This window comes from Clytia hemisphaerica, unplaced genomic scaffold (assembly GCF_902728285.1).
Source record: "Clytia hemisphaerica strain Z4C2 unplaced genomic scaffold, Clytia hemisphaerica genome assembly, whole genome shotgun sequence".
NCBI lineage: Eukaryota > Metazoa > Cnidaria > Hydrozoa > Leptothecata > Clytiidae > Clytia > Clytia hemisphaerica.
The window spans coordinates 1,279,429-1,301,665 of NW_027104433.1; the positions used below are offsets into that span (position 1 = coordinate 1,279,429).

At 35.7% G+C, this 22,237-nt stretch overlaps 1 protein-coding gene across 1 annotated transcript; it reads left to right on the forward strand.

Moving 5' to 3' along the window:
• The first annotated feature begins 2,021 nt into the window (after positions 1 to 2,021).
• On the forward strand, positions 2,022 to 21,867 carry LOC136820728 (glutamine--tRNA ligase-like). Its single transcript, XM_067076951.1, has 19 exons — positions 2,022 to 2,266; positions 8,300 to 8,447; positions 9,929 to 10,038; positions 10,225 to 10,300; positions 10,780 to 10,844; positions 11,249 to 11,302; positions 11,661 to 11,751; positions 11,994 to 12,053; positions 12,909 to 13,091; positions 13,717 to 13,984; positions 14,687 to 14,827; positions 15,204 to 15,426; positions 16,095 to 16,276; positions 16,677 to 16,734; positions 18,065 to 18,259; positions 18,820 to 18,947; positions 19,452 to 19,518; positions 20,759 to 20,884; positions 21,419 to 21,867. The coding sequence occupies exons 1-19, from the start codon at positions 2,048 to 2,050 to the stop codon at positions 21,467 to 21,469; spliced, it is 2,445 nt and encodes an 814-aa protein (XP_066933052.1). The 5' UTR covers positions 2,022 to 2,047; the 3' UTR covers positions 21,470 to 21,867.
• Positions 21,868 to 22,237: the final 370 nt, after the last annotated feature.

Consider the following 22,237-nt stretch of genomic DNA (forward strand, 5'->3'; position numbering starts at 1 on the left):
AAGTAAAAAAATATGGAGTTTTTAATTTGGGCAGGGTAAAAAAACAGGGTTGCATGGGTCGCGGCCGCGCTTTTAGGTGGCACTTAATGGATTAGAGGGCTTTCCGCTCAAGTGATGGATAATTGTGCCACAAAATTGTTTTTCTATAGTACCCCTCTTCTATTTGGTTAAAATAATAAATATACGGCATTTTAAATTTGAATAGCGTGCTTTGAATTTCCCGACTTGTACGTGTATCAATTCAATAATCTTTGACAATATTATTTGGAATTATACTAATTAGTCTATTAATTAATTTTTGTATCAGTTTTTTTAATTCATCAAGGGGTTGTAGATATTTTAGAAATTTTAGAATTTTAATATTATTTTTTGACAACTGACAAACTATTCTTCTTTCCTGTTTTTATACTTTAATAAATCTTTATTTTTCTATATTATTTACATACGCGTACAAATGTAGTATTATTTTTCTAAACAATTTTTCGTAAAGATCTATTCTATTCTCAACATAATTGTGGCGTTTCATTCTGTGTTTTCTTTAGAGAATACAAGGAGGGCTCGTTGATTTTAAAGCCCGACGGCGTATCCAAAACCCGTGACCCGCGTGGTTTTCACACAAACGCCAGACTGAAAGCAAAATCGGCAGATATTAAAAATTTCGTGCGAAAATAAAGAAAGTGTTAGATTCAATCCGTCATTTTAAATGCGGCAAATCTTTTTTTTCTTTGCTCCTCTCTTCATTTGGTGTCTTCGTGATTTCTCTAATCCGTTCCGTTCTTGTGAAATCTTCCGTCACGCACTGATTTTTATCCCGTGTAGATTACTCATAACTTGTTTCTTATGTTTTTTTATCAAAGGAAGTAACTCTTAATGGTCGTTCTTGTCCCCGGGGCACTCAAGCGAAGTTGGAAACAGGGACGTGTCGCTGGTCAGGGTCCTTTTTTAGGCTGTGAAGATATCTGACAAGGTCTCAAATTTACTGACTTTCAACATTTGTACTTGACAGGCCAAGGCCGTCTTTTGGGCAATTTTCAGGGTGGAAATTAGAAAAATTTTTATTTCATCAAAAAGCGTCCCCTGGCATAAAACAGCAAATATTTCGTGAAAATGGCTCGCCGAATGTATTTAATTTAGCCAAATTTGGGCGAAAAATCGACCCTTACGCACGGTGCATTTTCTTGAATTTTTTTTGACTATTTTTTGTATTTTAAGTTTTAAGGCAAAATATGGTCAGATTTTCCAAATTTTATACCCTTAGATTGCACTTTTGGAAGCTTGGAAAAGGGACCCTTAAGGGCCACACATACGGTAGGTACCCGGGTAGGTAGCTTACCTCCGTTACCTTGAGTACCCCGCTTGAGTGTACATAGCCCGGGGTCCACTTAAAGCTTTTTGATAGACTGGATGGCGCGATTAAGTGGCCCGGTAGTATATGGTAATATGCTTTTGCTTAGGCGGACTGTAAAACAGTCCGCCAGATTTTAGTTGTTTTTGGAAGGTAAAAACAGTACGAAGCAATGTTTTTATTTGAGAATAAGGGATTGCAAATCTGTTATTGATGTTTGTTTCTCATTTTTGATTAGATCTTTCAACTTCAAGTAGTTTTTTTGTTATTTGAATTTTAAACATTCTTTTTCAAAATGGCGACCTCGCCAAACGCTCCTAGTCTACTTCACTGGACTCAGCGTCATCAAAAATTATCAAAAAGCAAAGTTCAGCCAGAAGTAGACTCTAGTCTAGAGTGTACACCAACTTGTACTTGTTTGTTCTTCGTTCTTCGCATGTTTGCCCGAATTTGTTATTTTTTTCCCGATATAATCCCGAATTTTCGAAAACGAAAGTAGTGACGAAACACACGAGAGCAGCGAAGAGGGCCGACAGTTGTGCACTATTCGAATGAGAGGCACTTGTGAATCAGGAGGCGTTTTATAAAACGTGCTTCGATCGAAGGACTTCATTCAGCTTTTTCCTCTTCGATCGACGGTCGTCTATTGATTTTTAGGCGCCCCTCGATTAAGCAATAGTGCCCAGCTGGTCGATTTGGCTGATGCAAAAACAGTGCAATCGTATGTTCAGTTACTCACAAATACTTTATCGTAGTTCTAATCAAATTTTACATAGAAGAAGCAGGAATATACTCCAACAAATAAGAAAAATGACAGGACAGTTAGAGCTTTTTCAAAACATTGGGTTGACCGAACAAAAGGCCAAAGAAACAGCCAAAAATAAAGGACTTGCTGAAAGACTGGAAAAATTAATCAAACAGGTGATTACATATATCTCATTCAGTCAGGAGTAATACCTTAAACAAGGCGTGTACCTTGTTTAGGATGTACCTTAAACAAAGTACATGTATATACCTTGTTTAAGGTAGGGGTACCTTGTTCAAGGTATTTTTTAAGATTTCCTCAAAAAACATCAATTTTAAATGTGTTAAGGAAAAAGGGCATGTTGAATTTTAGCACAAAGGAAAGAGGAGTCCTTGATTGACCAAGTAGTGAAAAAATTATCAAAATCTACGGACGGAATCTTTTTTCTTTTCATCTTTGTTTTATCTTTGGAACTAGGTTTGGAACCATAAATTCAGGGGAAGAAGACGGGAAGCAAAGAAGAATAGTTAATAATACCTTAAGGGAAGAAATTTTCGCGGGAATTTAATTTCGCGGTTGGTCAAATTATTTTTTTCGCGGGAATTTGATTTCGCGGTTCATCGATTTTCGAAAAATTCGCGGGAATTTAATTTCGCGGTTGCAGGATATTTTTGGCCAAAAGCGTTATTAAATAAACAAAAAACAGGACCCTGCCGACGCACCGGACTTAACGAACACCGGACAGGCGAAAGTTCGGTGTGAAATGAGAATTTTTTTTACCACCGGACAATTTCTACACCGGACTTAAGGAAGTCGGAAGTCCGGTGTCGGAGAAGGATATTTTTTCCTACCGGACAATCAAAACACCAGACATGACCAGTCCGGTGCGCCCGGTGTTTCTAAATTTTTTGTTTCATAAATGTCCGGCGTCCAGAATTCCCTGTATGCAACACCGGACTGGCACCAGACTTATTGCGTCCGGTGTAGCGAAAGGATACTTTTTGCCACCGGACAAATACACCGGACAGTCCGGTGCGTCGACAGGGTCCTCAAAAAACCTGTTTTCAGGCTTGAAATAGTACGAATTTGGGGGAATGCGTGAAAAAAATTAAATTTCGCGGATTGACGATTTTGTAAAATTTCGCGGGAACTTAATTTCGCGGTTTTAGGCAAAATCCGCGAAAACCGCGAAATTTTGTTCCCGCGAAAATTTCTTCCCTTAAGGTACCTTAAACAAGGTGTACACCTTGTTTAGGATGTACCTAAACATGCATATACCTTGTTTCAGGTAGGGGACGACCCTCGACATGGCCCGAGAATTCTCTGGCCTCTTCGGGCCATGTTCGGGCCGAGAGACCCTATCAATTCTTTTGGGCCGAACATGACCCGAGTCATTCGGACCATCAGTGCGTCACAAACAGCCATATAAACAAAACTCAACATTCTCACAATAAGTTGTCTTTTTGATTTCCCAAACATTCGTCTTAAGCGTTCCCTTCCACAATAATTTATGTAATTGCAATTGCGGTCAGTCCACAGTCGGCTTCAACATATACACGTGTTTTTATTTACGTGACCGAAGTGCCTACTAAAACAATCCGGGGGTAAATAGCGAAGCAACACAGCAGATTATTTTCGTAAGTATCTTTTGGCATTGACAATCAAATACAATATATTATACTATATTTCCTTAATTCAAAAATCAAAAATTCATTTTTCATTCGCGAAAAATAAAAATAAAAGAATGATGAATTAATATTACATACTAAGACGCCCCCGTCTTTTACTCTCATTTAATTTCCAATCTCGGAACGTGCAAAACGCCCGTCCGCCCAATATCCACCCAATCAGCTTAAATTCACTTTAATTGTCCTTTGACATTCAAAAAATAGTATTTAAAAATTATGAATTTATAATAATTACAAAAAACAAAAAGTTTGATACTTCATTAGTGAAATATTTAATAAATGCCTGGTTTCAATTTTCCGTGGGCGTTCTTCTAGGGCTTCGTTTATCGCGCAATTTTTGCGTCACACAAACTTTCTCCGCCGCTCATAATAATTATACATTGCCAAATTTGGTTCGACATTTAACCCTTTCAGTCCCACGCGACCGCACTGCGGTCCCTTTGGACCCGTCGTTTTTTCCCAGAGGACTGCATAGCAGTCCCTGATTGATTTTTTAAATTGTGATGTTTTGGCGGGAAATAAAGAGATATCTTTAAACAGCTTTCAAAGAAGATAAGATAGCGTGTCGTGTGCAAAAGACCGCGTAAAAATAGCTTCTTCGAGTAAAAAGTTTTGTTTACAAAAGTATTTACAAAAATTTTTGCAAGCAAAATCTGTAAGGCCGAAATTTGGATTTTTTACAACTTCTATCAATCATTATGATTTTTCTATGAGGGCTAATCAAACAATTCTTTTTTCAGTTAGTAGATACTGTTGTGCTAAACATTTATCAGAAGAATGAATGGATTTAAATCATTTTTTCATAAAAAATATTACCATTGAATGGCAAAATAATGCTGTTTTCGAATTCTTTTTTGCCTTTCTCTGGTCATGTGACACGCTGATGACGTCATTTTGCAAATTTTTTTCTATCGAAATTATCCTCATACTATGAGTGAAAAAGGGTGAAAACTTGAGAGGACTAGGTTTAGTGATTCCAGAGATATTGAAGCATGAGTAAATGCATTCAAAAACTCGTTTTACGGCTCTGGGAAAGTAGCTGTGAAAACTCTGGGACTGAAAGGGTTAATATTTATATGAATTTACAACATTCATATATTTAATATAATTAAGAGAAACCAAGTTTTTCTCAAAGAAAATGTTAAAAAAAATTCAGTCCTGAAATTACACGCCTGTTTAAATCATGTTTTAAAAAATTGGCCCGTGCGTGGCCTGCGTGTGGCCCGAAAACGGCCCGAATTCTCGGGCCAGCTCGGGCTTTACGCGAATTCCATTAAAAGTTTTGGCCCGAGAATTCTCGGGCCATGTCGAGGGTCGTGGTAGGGGTGCCTTGTTCAAGGTATTTTTAAAGATTTCTTGAAAAAATGTTGGGTACCATTTTAAATTGTTTTGTATTTTTTGTGTAAAGCTCTTTCTACACCCTTTAAAAAGCCAATTTCGTTTCATGTAGACTAGACTTTAAGGTTGTTTTAAAATTGAAGATTGTGATCAATTCCGGCTGTGGAATTTTCTAAAAATCACCATGGGAATTCAGTTTCTCGTGCTTTTTCCAATGGTATAGACGAGAGAGTGCCCTTTTTCCTAGTTTGGAAAATATTCCCACTACTTCCTAAATAGGAAGATCAAACAATAGAAATTTGTAATTCTTACTTGAACAAGGTATACGTCTTGTTTAAAAGGTATTACTCCTGACTGCTCTATAAACCTTTTCATGACTTTCACTTAAAAGTTTTTTTTCATTACTCAAGATTACTGCAATTTCTGCAATTTCTGCGGGTATTCAAAAAATATATTCATCTTGGGACAGTCAACCAAAACACTTCCTTTTTTATTAGGCAAACGTGATGTGACAGTATGTATTGTATGAAACTTATAACTTCAACTTAAATTATGATACCCTCATACTTCAGTAGATGCAAGTAAAAGAGCGGGAAATTACCATCATTTTGCACTAAGATTCCTTTGCCACTTTTCTAGCAAAAAAAGACCAGGACTAAGGGTATATAATTATAAAAATATTAGTGCCTTAATGTTTCATCTTTATTTTATTTAGTATTTTCAACACTTTCTCTCCTTGAGGTCAGATCTCTGATCTTCACCATATATAGTTGAAAAATAAGCTTTGGAAAGTTAGGAAGCTTTATGAGTATACACAAGATTTTCCTTACCTTTAACAAACCCTTTACAATCTCATGCCAGTTATCCTGGGAATGTGTTCTAAATAGCGCAAAAAGATTCCGGAAAAGTGGCAAGGAATCTTAGTGCAGAAATGGGGGAATCTTTATACAAAACAATGGTAGATAATATTACCTATAGTATAAATAAGTTTTGCATAGTTGGCAAATTTTGAGATTTTGAATGTGGATGAGGTAGGCAGTAATGGCTTAAACTCATACAGTTAGTGGAAGTATTTCGATTTGTGAAGCGTCTTTACTACGTCACACAGAACAAAAGAAAATAGCAGAAGAACAAAGGAATTACCCATAGCTACCATTTCACAACCATGGGGGAATCGTGATTTTATTGAAATGGGAATCCTCATATCGAATAAAGCATCTTCTGAAAATTTCATTCTTCCCCATAAATGCGAAAATGAAAAACGAAGAAACTTTCGTTTTTTAATTGTCTTTTTAATCTGCCATTAACAGGGATTTTTTCAAGCACTTTGAGCTACTACTGTTTGTGTATAATTAGATCGTTGCGAACGGTTAACCCGTTCGTCACGAATGGAAAAGTGTTTGTGTGTCCGAATCGAACAGTTTCTGACCCAGTAGTGTTGTCTTTACTCTTTATATACTGATTAAAAACAAACAATTGGCGTTTCTGAGAAAATTGCCTTGAAACTTTTTTCTTGTAAAATCTTTTTTATATTTCGGATTGAGTTTCATAACTCAATCTTGGATTGAGTTTCATAACTCAATCTTGGATTGAGTATTTTGCCGGTATACGGTAGTAAAAAAGTGCTTAGAAAAATCCCTGCATTAAGTGTATAAAATTCCTTATTGAATGACACGTTCTTCTACTGAGAGGTTTAAAAAATGACGTAGAAACAAGAAACTGAAAATCAATTACAAAACCTACCTCACAACCATGGAGTGCTGACTTTTAGTTTTAATGACTTGTTCTCACTTGTTTGGTTTCCGTGATAAAAAGAAAGTCGTTATTGTGAACTTTGAACATGCTTTAAATGAAGGTATTTCCACTAACTGTCATATATTACAGGTTTTGGAGTGCAGGCTGATTTTACTTTTGTTTTCAGTGGTTTCACTGTACCGCTGATTTAGGCAAAAAGGGCAATTTTAGGCTGGTCGTAGAATACACAATACCTGCAGTTCTAGTTCTATTGATTAATCACATGTTGGACGGTGAAAAAGAATGCCGCTATTATATTTTGATTTTTGATTATTTATTGATTAATCACATAATATGCTAATATACATTATCATGATATTAGCAGGTGGCCAAAAATAGTTGTTTGGGAGAACAGGTCAACTAAAGTTGTTTTGGCGAACGTGATGGTCTTTTTATTGGCATTTAAAAAAATCAGCAATTTGTCAATGGGACAATCATTTCAAAATCTTTTTTTTTCAAAACAAAAAAAGTACTTGTAGGGTTAGTAGCCAAGTAGCTAAAGGCTTGATAACAAGATAACATAGATAACAAGCATTTAGCTACTTGGCTTTAAAAGCTCTACAGATCAAAGAAAAATTATTATGAAAACTTTTCTCATTGTTAAGTGTGTAAATGAAACTACTCATGAACAAAAATTGGCCAAGTATGCTGCTGACTTGATGCATTTTTTATACCAACAACCTAAACTCATACTGTCATTTTATTTCATACATTACAACCAATGAAGTTTGGAGTACATAAGCAATATTTTACAAATCTAAAATAAAAAACACACAGGCAAAACAGAAGTAAAGTAAAGTAAACCTTTTAGCGCCACAGGCAGAATTTCTTTTCATTGAGATAAAAATTTCAATTTTTACCCATTCATATTTGAGGGGAACCCACCCCCCTTAAGAAGAAATACCCCCCCCCCCCTAACTGGCAACCCATCCTTAGAAAATTCAAACTTTCAACACCCCCTTGCTTGGGTTTCATCAAAATCTGAGACCCCCCTAAATGTAGGGAGGGTTAGAAATTACAGGAGATTATGATAAAATTAGATTTTTGTATCCATCAGATTTTATCTTTGGCATACTCACATGTTATGACCTACTAGGAGAACCTAATCTCCTCAGCTCTTGTAAGCTAACAACTTGTGATGTATGCACTTCAGCAATGGTTCTTTTATAAATCAATTTATGTTTTTTTAGTTTATTTTGAATGCCCCATTAAAATCAGTCAGGGATTTCTCTCCATTGTACCTACACCAGTGGTAGTCTTGATTTCTGTTTAGCATATAACAGATGCATAAGCTGGTTAGAAAAGAAGATCTTAAAAACAGTTTCTGATCTATTGCAAAAAGAACTTAATATCTGTGTATTAAAATAAACTATATTTTCATATTTACAGACATCTGGCTCAGATGGTTCAAGTGTTGACAAGTCAGTTGGAACCCTTTTGTACACTTTGGCGTCAGGTTCTATTGAGCTGGAACGACTCAAATTTGTAGTGGACTATGTGCAAAAAGGAAAAATTGCCTCAGTTCAACAATTAAATGGTACACACAGATTTTTTGATAATATAAATACCAACAAATACTGTTTTGAAAAAGAATTATCTGTACAGCACCTGTGACCCCGAGAATGTAGTACACCCCGAGAATGTAGGTTTCTCATTTTTTAGCATTGTAGCCTTAACGATAGTTCAACTTCATGAAAAGTTGTTTCAGAGCATACTGTTACATACTACTTATTATTTCTAGACATAAAATTCTAACTGGGATTTATTTTTTCCAGCGAAAATCTGAATCGAAGTTGATTGGATACTACCCGAATTGAGACATTCTTTAAATAAATCCTCTCTAAATCGAAATCTATTGGAATTGAGTTATGATGATAGGATATTTTCTTATTCCTAATGAACTAAAGAAATTGGGAAAATAGTCCATTTCAATATTTATTGTTCTAAGTTAGATATTTTGACGAAAATGTTTGACCTACCTTTTGGGGTTATTTGACCTACAATTTGGGGGCCTTCATAACCCGACATAAAAAATCTCTCAAATTATATAAAACTTGCTTGTTGTACTTTCATAACATGAAAGTATTACCTGAGAGATGATTAATGTTGACATTTTGAGCTTTTACGACGTGCCCCAGATTCGCTGGGACCCCAGGTCAATCAGAAAATTTTGCCTAAGTTTGGAACAATAGAATTTCCATCTCCATTGGGAATTTTTGGATCCGATGTGGGAAAAAGTTCCACCGGGGCTGTGAGGCAGGGGTGTTGTTACATTATTCACATATTTTACCACAGAATTTTCAACCTACAAAATAAATACAACTTTCTTGTCTCTTCTTTTCATCCTTTCATTTACTTTTCATCATTTGCAGCACGATGAAATTAATATCTTTGTTAATTTTTTGTCAGAGTATATTTCTAAAGTATGAATTTCACTTAGAGAACAATAATTTCCGATGAATACTAAAATTCCGCTCTCAACAACCGAATCTTTTCACCTACATTCTCGGGGTTAAAAAGCGAAAAAATCCAATTTTCAGAATAACAAAATGCTCTTTAGAATATTGTTTGGTATAAAATATTTCTAAAATTTGCTGTTATAACTAATCAGATTGAAAAAATATCAACATTATACTATTACTAGATTTAAAGCCATAAAACCAAACCTACATTCTCGGGGTTATAACGAAAATGGGAGTCAACTTCAAGGACCAAAAAAAATAGCCTATCTATCAAAAGTAATAAAACTAACCCCTGGGAAAGGATTTTGGGAGTTCAAAATTTCGTTGAAAACATTCAATATCTTTTTAAATGCAAATCTACATCTTTCAGGTCCGATTCAAATTTCACCTACATTCTTGGGGTTAGGTGCTGTAGGCTTTGTAAAATAAAGCTAGCTAAACAAAATAATCATTTTCAATTTCGGTAAAAACTGAAAAAGTTATTTGAAACTTTAAAGTTTATGCAGCTCAATTGTGCTGACATTTTTAGACATTTTTTATTATTTCACTTATTTAGCTGCAACAACTTACCTCAAGAGTAACCCAACAACAAATGGAAATGACCAAGCTTTCAAATCAGCTTGTGGTATTGATGTTTCTTACACTCCTGACCAAATTGAAGATTGTGTAAGTTTATAAAACATGTTTGATAATTTCACTCATTTCAAAGTGGCATGTTTTTACGTCTTAAGGAATATTTTTTTTGAAATTTTAAAAACATATTTCTGGCCACAGTTAGACAACAATTGAAGAGGTATAGGCCTTTTGAAACAATTGTTCTTAATTTGTATCATTAACTTTATTGTTTAAAAGGTGGAAGAAATTCTTAAAAAACACAAAGCTAAAGTTATTGAACAAAGATACCAATTCAATACTGGCATGTTACTTGGTAAGTGTATCATGAAGTAGATTAAAATATCATTACAATTTTGGCTTTTACAATTTGAACTTTCACTCTGTTAAACAAAGGTTACCTGAAACTATTCTCATAACTCTTCATCCATTCTGCACATACCACGCTCTGCTCTAAAAAAATGAGGGAATGTAAAGATCTGACCTGGTTGTTCAGCCAAAAAAATTAAAACCGCGTTACTTTTTGCTTGAAAACGAAAGCGAAAGTGATTGGCTCTAATGTTTATGTTTATGATTGAATCTTAGTTTAGTTGCGAATGTTTTGCTTAAGCCAATCACTGCGCTCAAAAGCTCATTTAATATGTATTTTGAATCTGGATGAAATTTGCTGTTTTTGACATTGAGCAAACTGAGCATTTTCCCCAAAGCATGTTTTGCTCTTGATTGCTCAACTTAAGTTCAACTGTAAGCTTTTTAACACTCATTGATCACTTCTCTTTTGCTTTGATATTTCAGGTGAAGTCTCAAAGAACTTGAAATTTGTTGATATGAAGAAAGTAAAATCAGAAATCGATATGCAGGTAATATTGAAATATATACCATCTATATCTATTTATTAAGGAGTGGTGACCGAGTGGTCAAGGCGTCAGCACCTGAAGCTTGGGGTTCCCGGTTCGAATCCTTGCTTCTTCCATTGTTCTGATCAGTTCAAAGATCAGCTACCTTGAGGAAAAGTTAAAACAATCGAAAGACTGCCTGAAAAGTCTTAGGTTACTGGGCTATCTACGTAGAATACTCTACCTATCTATATAAGAAGGGGTTTATCAAAAGAATCCTGAACGACAAATTACGCATGCGTGTTACAATGCAGGATTCTTTAGAGGAACAGACTGTAAAATATCAACTCTGCCTATGTACACAGTTCTTCTTCCCCTTTTTTCCTTTACTCATAAAATTTCCATTTTCTGATATTTCTTTCTTTTAGCTGTTAGACTTGTTGGGACCAAAAACGGAAGCTGACAAAAACCCTCCCAAAAAGGTTTGTATTGTCTGCCTCCAAAAATGACTTGATAAACATGACTGAACCAAATTAACCGTGAATAATTTTTTATCTAACAAATAAGATTACTTGCATTTCAAATCTGTATGACTAAATTCAACCAAATTATAATACCTTATTACACGAAAATAAGTAGACATGTAGTTAACACGAATCAAAAATTTTTGTGTTAATTAAAACCCCTTTGATTAAAACCAGCCGTGGTGTCCTTGAAAAAACAAATAAAATTCATGTTTATTTTTTGCGTGTTAATTTCAAGGCCGTTGAATACTTGCCTACTAATGTTCGTGTAATAAGGTTATATTTATATTGGGTAAAACTTGTATTGGGGAAACAGGGTAAACAAAACAAAGAAGAAGGTGGGAAGAAAAAGGAAGTCAAGAAAGAAAAAGAAGCACCAAAAGTCCTTGATCGGAAAACAATTCAAAGTAAGTCCTGTCCTAAATTATCCGCTTAAGATTATCTTTTCAACAAGGTGTTACTTTTAATTATAACATTGCTCCTTCCTGCTCCTTCAAGGGCAATGTGTTAAAATGTACGAACTGCGAATTTTTTGGAATAGACTTTAATAAGTAATTAAATTCATGGAAGATTTTGAATTGTGTTTCATTGTATAAATTTCCACAGTAGATGATTCACTTAATTGTTTGTTTTGTTGTTTCATTTTCAGATATGATCGATCCAAAAACCATTTACTTGACTGGTGAAGCAGCTAAATTCCACAAACCTGGTACGGACTTTATTTTGTTTCATAAAAAATATTTGCTCACTCGTTGTTCAAAAGTGGATTAGTGACCGGTTAACTTAATATTTTATTAAATTTCGATTAGCGCCGATTAGCACAGAACCGTTGGTTGTTCGAAAATCCCGATTAAAAAGACAAAATTTTAATCCTGCTCTGACCCAGGATTAGCGAGGATTAAGAAGCTTTTTCCTACGAAAAAACTGAATTCGCTGAATTGAAGTGAGCACAACCTGGCCACAAACCTGGTATGGACTTTATCTTGTTCAAAACTTGTTAATGATTTCATTTGATCTAATGAACTAACGATACAAGTAATGACTTCTAGCCCATGACACTGCATGTCATATAAAATCAACTTTTAAAAATCATGCAGGCTCGTGAAATTTCGTATATGGTGAAGATTAAAGGTCTGACCTTAAGAAAAGTGCTATAATTATGTGTTTTTGAATAAACAAACCTTCACTTAGTTAAACCATAGAGTTTGTTTCCCCCGCGAAATATTTTCACCTTGTGTATTGAAAAGTGTATGACATCCCTTAACAAAAGAATCTGGAAGAATGTTTTCTTTAAAGGTTTTATTTTTACATAAGTGTTCCCGTTTCATATCAGAGAGGACAGTGTCTGCCTATTGTGCTGTTATATTGTGCTGATATAAGCAAAAAAATGATTTTCCTTTCTTCTCTCTGACCAATCTTGTTCCACATCCGTGTCAATTCAATGTGAAAAAGCCAGTGGAATTAAAAGTGATGAGTAAACAAACGACATCACTCCTATTCAAAAACTAAACCTTTAAAACCTTTGCTAACGCTAACGATCTTATATTCCTTTAAAAATCTTCAGGTGAGAATTACACCACAGAAAATTACATTATGACACCCACAACAATGAATCATATGAAAGAACATTTGGACACTTACGGAAAACAAATTCGTACACGATTCCCTCCTGAACCAAATGGTATCTTACATATTGGACACGCTAAAGCTATCAACTTCAATTTTGGATATGCTAAAGCTAACAATGGTATGTATCTGATGATGGTTCTAGAAATGAGAAAAACTCACTGTATTCCTTATCTGGAGTTAGAATAATCTTACCTAAATTACACAAATTACTTTCGGTATCGAAGCTTCGTATCTCATGTCTCAGTTTTGTTAATATTAAGTATCAAAAATCAACATAACGAAAAAAAAGAAGAAAAAAAACTCTTCAATCTCTCCTGACGTTTTTGGTTGCATCATTTGAAAATTCCAGGCGTGTGGTCAATCACACTCCTAAAACCTTTAAATGTTAGTAATTTAGATGTGTGATAAGGAGTGCTATGCACAACTTTCAGTTGTGAAACTAACTTTATGGGGTATGATTGATTGCACTCCTCAGACATTTTAGCTATGTGCGTAGGTGTCTGTAAACACGACTAAAGTCCATTCATTCCCTTTAAGTGTCCACTTATGGGCCTTCGTGGAAACAATTCCTCAGCTGTCTAAAAGCTGTTGAATTTTTCGAAGTATTTCACGTAAAATAATAAGCAGTTATTGGACAAAGTCGAATCCAATATGCAAAAATATTGGGCGTGCGAGAAAAGATATTGGACGAGGCTTCGCCGAGTTCTCAACCATTGTCTCACGGCTTCATTTCCTTTTCCAAGGTATCACTTACTTGCGTTATGACGACACCAACCCTGAGAAAGAAGAGGAGCGTTTCTTCCGTGGTATCCTAGAGATGGTCGAATGGTTAGGCTTCAAACCCTACCAGATCACTCACGCCTCTGATAACTTTGACAAGCTCTACGAGTATGCTGTACGTTTGATCAAGAACGACTTGGCGTACATCTGCCATCAACAATATAAAGAAATTCAAGGCCATAATCCACCACCAAGTCCTTGGCGTGAACGACCAATTAGTGAATCCTTAAGGTATGGATTTCGAAACTTCTATCTTTTTTACCTGGTACGTTTCTAGTGCTACCTTAGCGACCGTAGTGCAATGGTAGAGTATCCTCCTACGGTGCGCAAAGCCGTGTTGTCAATCCCGGCTGGATGATACCAAAACCTTCGTACAAAAATGGTACTTGATGCTTGATGCTAGCAATTAAGAGATGGATCAAGGGTAGGTGGAGCAATTCAGGGAGAAAAAGTGGCGCCCTCCACCGACTGTGGTCGCAGACTTTCATACTTTCGGGCTTCAGGACTTCCACCTTTTTATTTGGTATGTTTCTAGTACTACCTTGTGACCCTTTCCAAAGATACAGCGGAGTCTGCATAACTCAAACAAGTACAGGGAACACAAATTTGTTCGAGTTGAGGAAATTTCAAGATATAGTACTCTTATATCTTGAAATTTGCTTAACTCGAACAAATTTGTGGTTTATAAGGCATATTTATCTGAAAGGACTAGAAAACAGGGAAAGAAGCCAGTTGTTTCCTCGTATAAGATTTTAACATTCAAATAAATGACAAGTCTGTTCCATGATCGATGTGATCCTAAACAATTATTGTAGCATTGAGTATTTCTAATTTCGAGATTGTCTTTTTCGATTTTATTCTATTTGATGCGGAAACAAGTTCATTTTTTATCAAAAAATATTTACCTTGATCTTTTTTTTTCATTTCCAACAGATTATTTGAAGACATGAAGAACGGTAAACTTGACGAAGGTGAAGCAACGCTCCGTATGAAACACGTGATGGAAGATGGGAAAGTTGATCCTGTAGCTTATCGTATCAAATTTACACCTCATCACAGATCTGGCGATAAATGGTACCTTATTGAAATTTTCGAGCACTTCTGTTAACTACTTTAGATGGAATATGATAACTTATATTTCCCTAGCGTTCGTTCTCAGCATTGAGAGAAATTTTCGGCTAGAGTACGTAAACGAAGTTTGAGATATTCTTTGCTTAGGTTTGATCATCTAATCTTAACCCAGTGGTGCAAGTTTTCACCGCTCTAGTATAGAAGTTTTTCATGTTTTGTTGAGTTACGTAATTTTCGCTATTATGGAAGCAAACGTTCGAATCTGTAGAGACAATCCCTTACACTAATGGAACGTTTGCTTCCACAACGGCGGAATAACAACTTATCTTAAGAAAAACATGATAAACCTGAACTTTTCTATTTTTTAATCTTTGCACAGGTGTATCTACCCAACATATGATTTCACCCATTGTCTGTGTGATTCCATCGAACATATCACACACTCTCTGTGCACCAAAGAGTTCCAAGCTAGACGATCTTCTTACTACTGGCTCTGTAACGCCATTGACGTCTACTGTCCGGTCCAGTGGGAGTATAGTCGAATGAATCTTCACTACGCGGTCGTATCCAAGAGGAAGATCGCAAAATTGATTGATAACAAGGTTTGTTCTAAGAGATTTATTTTAACCTTTCCAGCGCGCAACATTTTCTGAAAAATGTGAAGAAAAATTTCAAACTGGTATAAAAGCTTGTGATTTGAGATTTAGACAATGGTTTTGGTGCCAATAGAAAGCTATTTTCATACTTTTTCTCAAAACATTCTGTTTATGCCCTTTTAAATCAAGTGGTCAGAAGTTATATATATTGGCAAATTTAAAACGTGCATACACGTCACCCGGGTTTGAAGGGTTATGAGTGAAAGTGTATGTTTTCTCGCAAACTCTCAGTCAGTCCTTCGAAGGATTATTGAGGTTGTTGAAGAATTCGTTTTTTTTCAAACATCTGCCAAAAAGAACAAGTTTTGTTTAAAACTATTCGATACTCTGAAGTTGCAATTTATAAACGCGTCCAGTCTGACAGTAAGTCAAAAGTCGAGGTATAGTTTATAGCTACTACTGGAAGTTTCTTGTCATTTTTTATGCGACAATCGTCCGCGAATAAGACCTATATAAATTACATAGACTAGGATTGATAAAGCCTGATAACTACACAACAGTTTTCGTTTAAAAGGGAAGCCCGTCCGTGTTAAATCGATAGTAATTTTTCATCTGAAAAAGATAAACAAGTTGGTTTTTGTTTATACTTCATCATTGGTCATTTTGAATTCCAGGTTGTAGCAGATTGGGACGATCCACGTCTGTTCACATTGACTGCTCTCAAGCGTCGCGGTATCCCACCTGAAGCTATCAACTTGTTCTGTGCAAAAGTAGGTGTGACCATGTCGCAAACTGTTCTCGACCCTTCCATGTTAGACGCATGCGTACGTGATGTACTGAATGTCACTGCACACAGGTGAATAAACCATTTGATGTTATTTTTACTTTTACTAAGTTTTTTTTCTCATTTATAAAAGGTTTAGAGGAGGTTTTTGCAACCTGGAAATTCAGCAACATCTAATCGCCAGTTACCGTGGTCGTCACGCCTTTTTCGTTTACGAAAACTGGTAATCAAGAATAAGGATAAGATAACCAAGCAAATCAGACATTATGCATTTGTTTTGAAGCATCAAATATGTTTGTTCTACGTTTGTATACGAAAGCTAAAGTGACAACGTAGAGATAAAACATGAGTCTTCGATTGTTCATCAGATAGGGCCTAAGTTGTTCTTGAAGAGCAGAATATCCAAACCGAAATCCCGAATGCAGTGACTTATGTAAGTTGACTGTCTTTATATTTTGATTTTACTTTTTAGAGCGATGGCTGTGTTAGACCCTATTCGAGTTGAAATTCTCAACGTTGATAAAAATAGCGTAAGTATTTTATCATACGCAATTTCCGATGTCCACCGTTTGCAACCTTTGAAAGCCAAATCCTTTGGAGCGTCATGTCCACAGGTTTCTGGCCTAGATGTCGTGCTTTAAGCCCTTCCAAGCAAAAAAAAAGTGAATATCGCAAAAAATATAGCTGCTATTGTTTTCGAAAACCCACGAAGCTTCTTATTGGTCAAGTGCTGAAATTCTATTGTAATGTCACGTGACCTAGGTAGGATTTCATACCTAATCACGGCACACTTTTCAGCCAAAGCACGACATCTAGCCGTTCTGGCTTATAAATCTATGGTCATGCCAACCTTAGATGGATGAAAACCTCTCAAGTCATATTGTAGTCGATTGAAAATTATGAATATGGTTCAATACACCTATAAACTCTTTTGCGAGATGTTGCCTAAAAGGAGATTAAGCATGGTTCAACCATGGTCAACTGATGTGAAATTTATAAAGTCATTGATTCGACGCGTTGATAGATGCAAATACCTGATAATCTCGAGCTAAAAGGGTCTGTACGTGTATGCATATCGTGCATATCGGTCCAACTTTTCAAGAAAGGCTTTAATAGGGGAATTATACTTTAAGGAGGGGGGAGGTCAAAATATGTATCATGTCTCAAATTTTTAAAGAATTTGGTTTTTGTAAACAAAAGGGCAATGAAAATATCAATATTTAACCCTATTCGGCCTTGGGGGGGGCTCTTTCTGTTCGGAGGTCAAACTATTGGTAATAGCTCCTGAAATAATAGAGCTTTTGCCTTGAAATTTTCTGTAAATTCCTAACTTTTATTTAGTTTCAAAATAATAAAAAATTTGACACCTAAAAATTTCCACACCTTGAGTATGATGACATTTCTGACAGTAAGGTGTCACAAAAATTGACACTTTTCCAATACATTTATTTTTAATGTCAAATATATCGTTTAAACCGTAATTTATTGAATATTTAGGATAAAATAAGGCTTTTAAACTCAGACAACTTTTTTCTAAAGCTTTTGTTAGAATACAATAGCTATTTATAAGAACAAAGGAAATTTTTGGTTTTTGCTCACTTTGGGCATGATTAGTGACGTCATCAAAATTTTTTTTTGTCAAAAGTTACCTTACGTGACAAAGATCTTGTGTGCCAAATTTCATCCAAAAAGACCCACTAGATCAAAAGTTAAGGGGTGGTACAGGAAAAGCCCCCCTAGTTCTGAACCGCCCCTAAAAGCCTAGGTTGAATAGGGTATTAAGGACTGATAGGTGTTTGTGGTTGGTACGTAATCTGATGAGAACATACTAGATTAACGATTCTTATTTTCTATGTACAGGTTAACGTTGAAGTTCCAAACATACCGAACGACGCAGAACTAGGTGTCCACACTGTCCCCTTCAATAACGTCATATACATAGAACGTGAAGACTTCCGTGAAACGGCCACCAAAGACTACAAACGACTGGCGAGAGACCAAACAGTTGGTTTACGACACGCCGGTAAAGTTATCACAGTTGTCGATGTTATCAAGGTACGTTAGCTCTTACTGTCACTGACCTTCGCAAACCATGGACCATGCTATATCCGCCATCTTTGATCGGAGTTTTTTTGGAAAGGGTTACCTGCTGCAAAGATACCATTGTAGTGTTAAAATCTTGCCTAACGGCAAACGGCGCTACATCACTATTGTTCAAGCAAAGTAGATCTAGTGCTCTCGATGCAGGTATAACTTTCGAAAATTCAGACTCTATCCATGATATGCACCATTGCAATGTCTTCTGACATTACATCACGGACCCAATAGCTGATTGGTTGCAAGTAACGCAAAATCAGTCAATGTGTCACTTTCAACCAATCAGCTGTTGAGTCCGTGGAAGACATTGCAATGATGCATATCATGAATTCAAAATATTTGTTTGGCCGGGATTAAGAAACTGGCTCCAGGGTCTCGTTTTTAGGTTTTTAGGCTAAAGACTGGGTAAAAAAACTGACAATAATTTCGATTTTTAAATTCAAAAGGAGACTACATCCAAAATCTAGCATTGTGGCGCTTTCTTCGCACTGAAGACTTTAAATTCTTTAAACCTTTAGGATAGCACTGGAGAAGTGATCGAACTGAAGGTGACAGCGGAAGATAGTAAGGATGTGAAGAAACCAAAAGCATTCATTCATTGGGTCAGCAACCCTCTAAAATGTGAAGTTAGACTGTATAACAAATTGTAAGTGTATATTTAAACCTTGGGACTAACATTTTTTAAGGTTTAAGGGTGTTAAGAATTCTTTATCGTCATTTTTCTTTCATTTTGCCTTGTCGAAGCTACCAAGTGTCTTTCAAACTCTTTCTAAGTTATTTTTCTGACGAAATATGCTTTTCTGTGGATTTTGAAAATAAAAAATTCATTTTTTCAGGATGCATTATAATTGTAAACACTCTTTGAATCCTGACTTAATTTATGACATTTAAGCGCTACTTATTAGACTACACAATATATTGGTAAGCAATATTCGACAATATAGTTTTCGGACCGTAATGTACGGAGTAAACAACAGGTGCTCTATTATAAAAAGGAATTTCCTTCCTGTAAACCACCCCCCTATATTGTTGGAATATTGCAAATTGAGCTGACAATTTTGCGGTTACCTTTGCAAATATATTGCCGGCATTCAGCAATATATCATGAAGTGTATGTAACACTTAACACAATTCATTCGTAACTTTATAGATTCAAACATCCAAACCCTGAAGATCCGAAAGAAGTACCTGGAGGTTATTTGACGGACATCAGCGAGGTTAGTTGTCTTCTCTCCTTTCTCAACAGATCTCTTCATGATATGCACCACTGCAATGACTTCACGAAATTATGCAACTTTTCTGTTTTTGTTTCACCCAATACGTCACTTTTTCTATTGTTTGAGTGACGTATTGGGTGGAAAATTTTAAAAGTTCTCGGAAGACTCTCCAGTGGTGCATATCATGACTTTGTTTTGAAATGCGCAGTTGTTGATCGGTAAGGGATCGTCCACATAGTACGTACGCACTAAGGGGGGGGGGTCTTCTCAAAAGCGTATGCTTGAGGAAGGGCAAAGGTCAAAGTTTTTTGTTTTTTTTTTGTTTTTTGTCGACTTTTACGCTTGTTATACGCATTAAGGAAAAGAAAAAGTTTCTTGATAAACATTGAGTTTCATGTATGAAATAAAGGTCCGAACCAAACGATTTGAATTCGAAGTTTTCTTCAACCGAGGGGGGGGGGGTGAATGAAAAAGTACGTACTTACCAGAGGGGGGGAATAGCCATTTGCGTACGCTTGCGTACAGGGGGGAGGGGTTACTCGATTTTCGACATTTTAGTGCGCACGTACTATGTGGACGGCCCCTAACTTAAGAGGAAATCCATCAGTAGACTGCAGTCGTTTAAAATAATCCGCGTAATACAGTTGTGCGTGTTAAAATATTGTCTAAGTATAAATACTTCAATTATAGACCATTTAAAGACTAAAAGATATAAAGACCACAAATTGTCCCCTCCATTAGTTTATGTTTGTTTTCTACTGCGTTTGAATCAGTCATCTAGCATGCTAGATTAATCCATCATGAATTTTTAAGAACCCCTCAATCTTGTTGAGTAAAACATCAAAGTCAAATATATTTTGCTGTTGTTCCAGATAGAATGAGTGTTGGCCATATATTTTATTCCATCCCACTCATAAAGATATCTTATATTAAACACTAGATAGAGCTACTCTATATTTCCCAAGCAACGGCAGGTGAAGCAAAATAATCCGCCGATCGTTGCTGAAAGTAGGTCACAGTTCGGAACCGGCAATTTGTTCAACAAAGCAAAAAAAAAACCGAATGGCGCGAAGCGACAGATAGGCTACTACTTATCAAAGATGGCGGATTATTTTGATTCAAATAGGGACGGAGTAGCTCTATCTAGTGTTTTATATGAGATATTTATGATCCCACCCAGTCTCATTGTTTTATGTTTTGAGCAGTTTTATATTAATCTCTTCATGTGATTCTCTCACAGGACTCGTTGACAGTCGTGAAGAACGCATTAGTGGATCGTTCAGTTGAGAATGCACCAGAGTTGAGTCGTTTCCAATTTGAAAGAGTTGGCTTTTTCGCTGTCGATCGGGACTCCACCAAAGAAAAGGTAAGATATGATAATACACCTTTTTCCGGTTAGCCGCTTCGTATAAAAAGTCACCAAAATTTCGAGTAAACAAACCATCTCATTGGCTAAAAGCTAAAACATAAACAAAAAAATGTGCAGAGTTTGAGAAAAATGTGCTTTCTGTGCTCTTACTCTGGACATTTTTTGTTTATGTTTTTGCTTTTAGCCTTTTAGCTTTTTGTTTACTCGAAATTTTGGTGACTTTTTATACGAAGCAGCTAACCGTAAAAAGGTGTGTTTCTCATAGAGCAAGAGTTATAGAAATACTTTCATGTGTTCCCGTACCCACTAAACGGTACACAGAGGGGACAGAATGAAAATAAATTTTAAGTATCGCAGAAAAGAAAAACATAAGACGTTGCGTGCCCATAGGGGAAGATACGTTTCCCATGATCGAGTAATGAGGAGACCTGTTATAGTTTGATCTTCGAAGGTCAAGCAGAATCTAAGATGATCGTATAAATTAGAAAATACTTCTAAACCCTAAATCGTTCATTTGTTGTTTTTTTACAGATGGTATTCAACCGAACAGTCGCTTTGAAAGAAGATGCAGCTAAGAATTGAACAAATGCGGATCATGATCTCTTTTAGCACTGCCATTTTAGAAAATTGATATTTTTTGTACCTAAAATTTAGACACATTTTATTATTTATCTTTACGTAAAATTACTTTTAAAGTAGCATTTTGGATGGAGGAGGAAGGACGTTATAACATCTTGAAGACCAATTAATTATTTCCCAAAATAAATTAATCTTCTGAGATTGAAACATCGAGAACAAAACGCATTTCAGAGACAGACTATTTATCTTTTAGATTTTAAATGATGCTCAGATTATTTTATACTCTACACCATCCCTATGTTTTGCTTTTGCGGTAATAATTTGTAAAACCTCATTTTTTTTCTGGCTGGAATGTGAGTAGAATAGATTAACATCGATCTCTGGTATTGATGCCAAACCAATATATTGTACAAAATCTGTTGTTGTTCTTTCATCCAATCTTTTAGTTTTAAATACTTTAATGGGATAAACTTTCACGGGGATTAAATTTCGCGGTTGGGCCTATCCGCGAAATTCAAAGATTTCGCGGCGAAATTTAATCCCCGCGAAAGTTTATCCCATTAAAATACTGCACAGCAATATTCAAAAAAACAACTGGGATGAAGGACTGATCTGAAGATTTTCATTCTTATTTTCGACCTTATTTTGACTTCCCACGTTTTTTTAAGAGCATAAACTTTTTAAAAAACATAAGGTTTGGATGCCCATAACATTAAGATCAAGTTAACATAGGCTTTCTCTCATCATATTGTATGCATATTTGACGTGTCA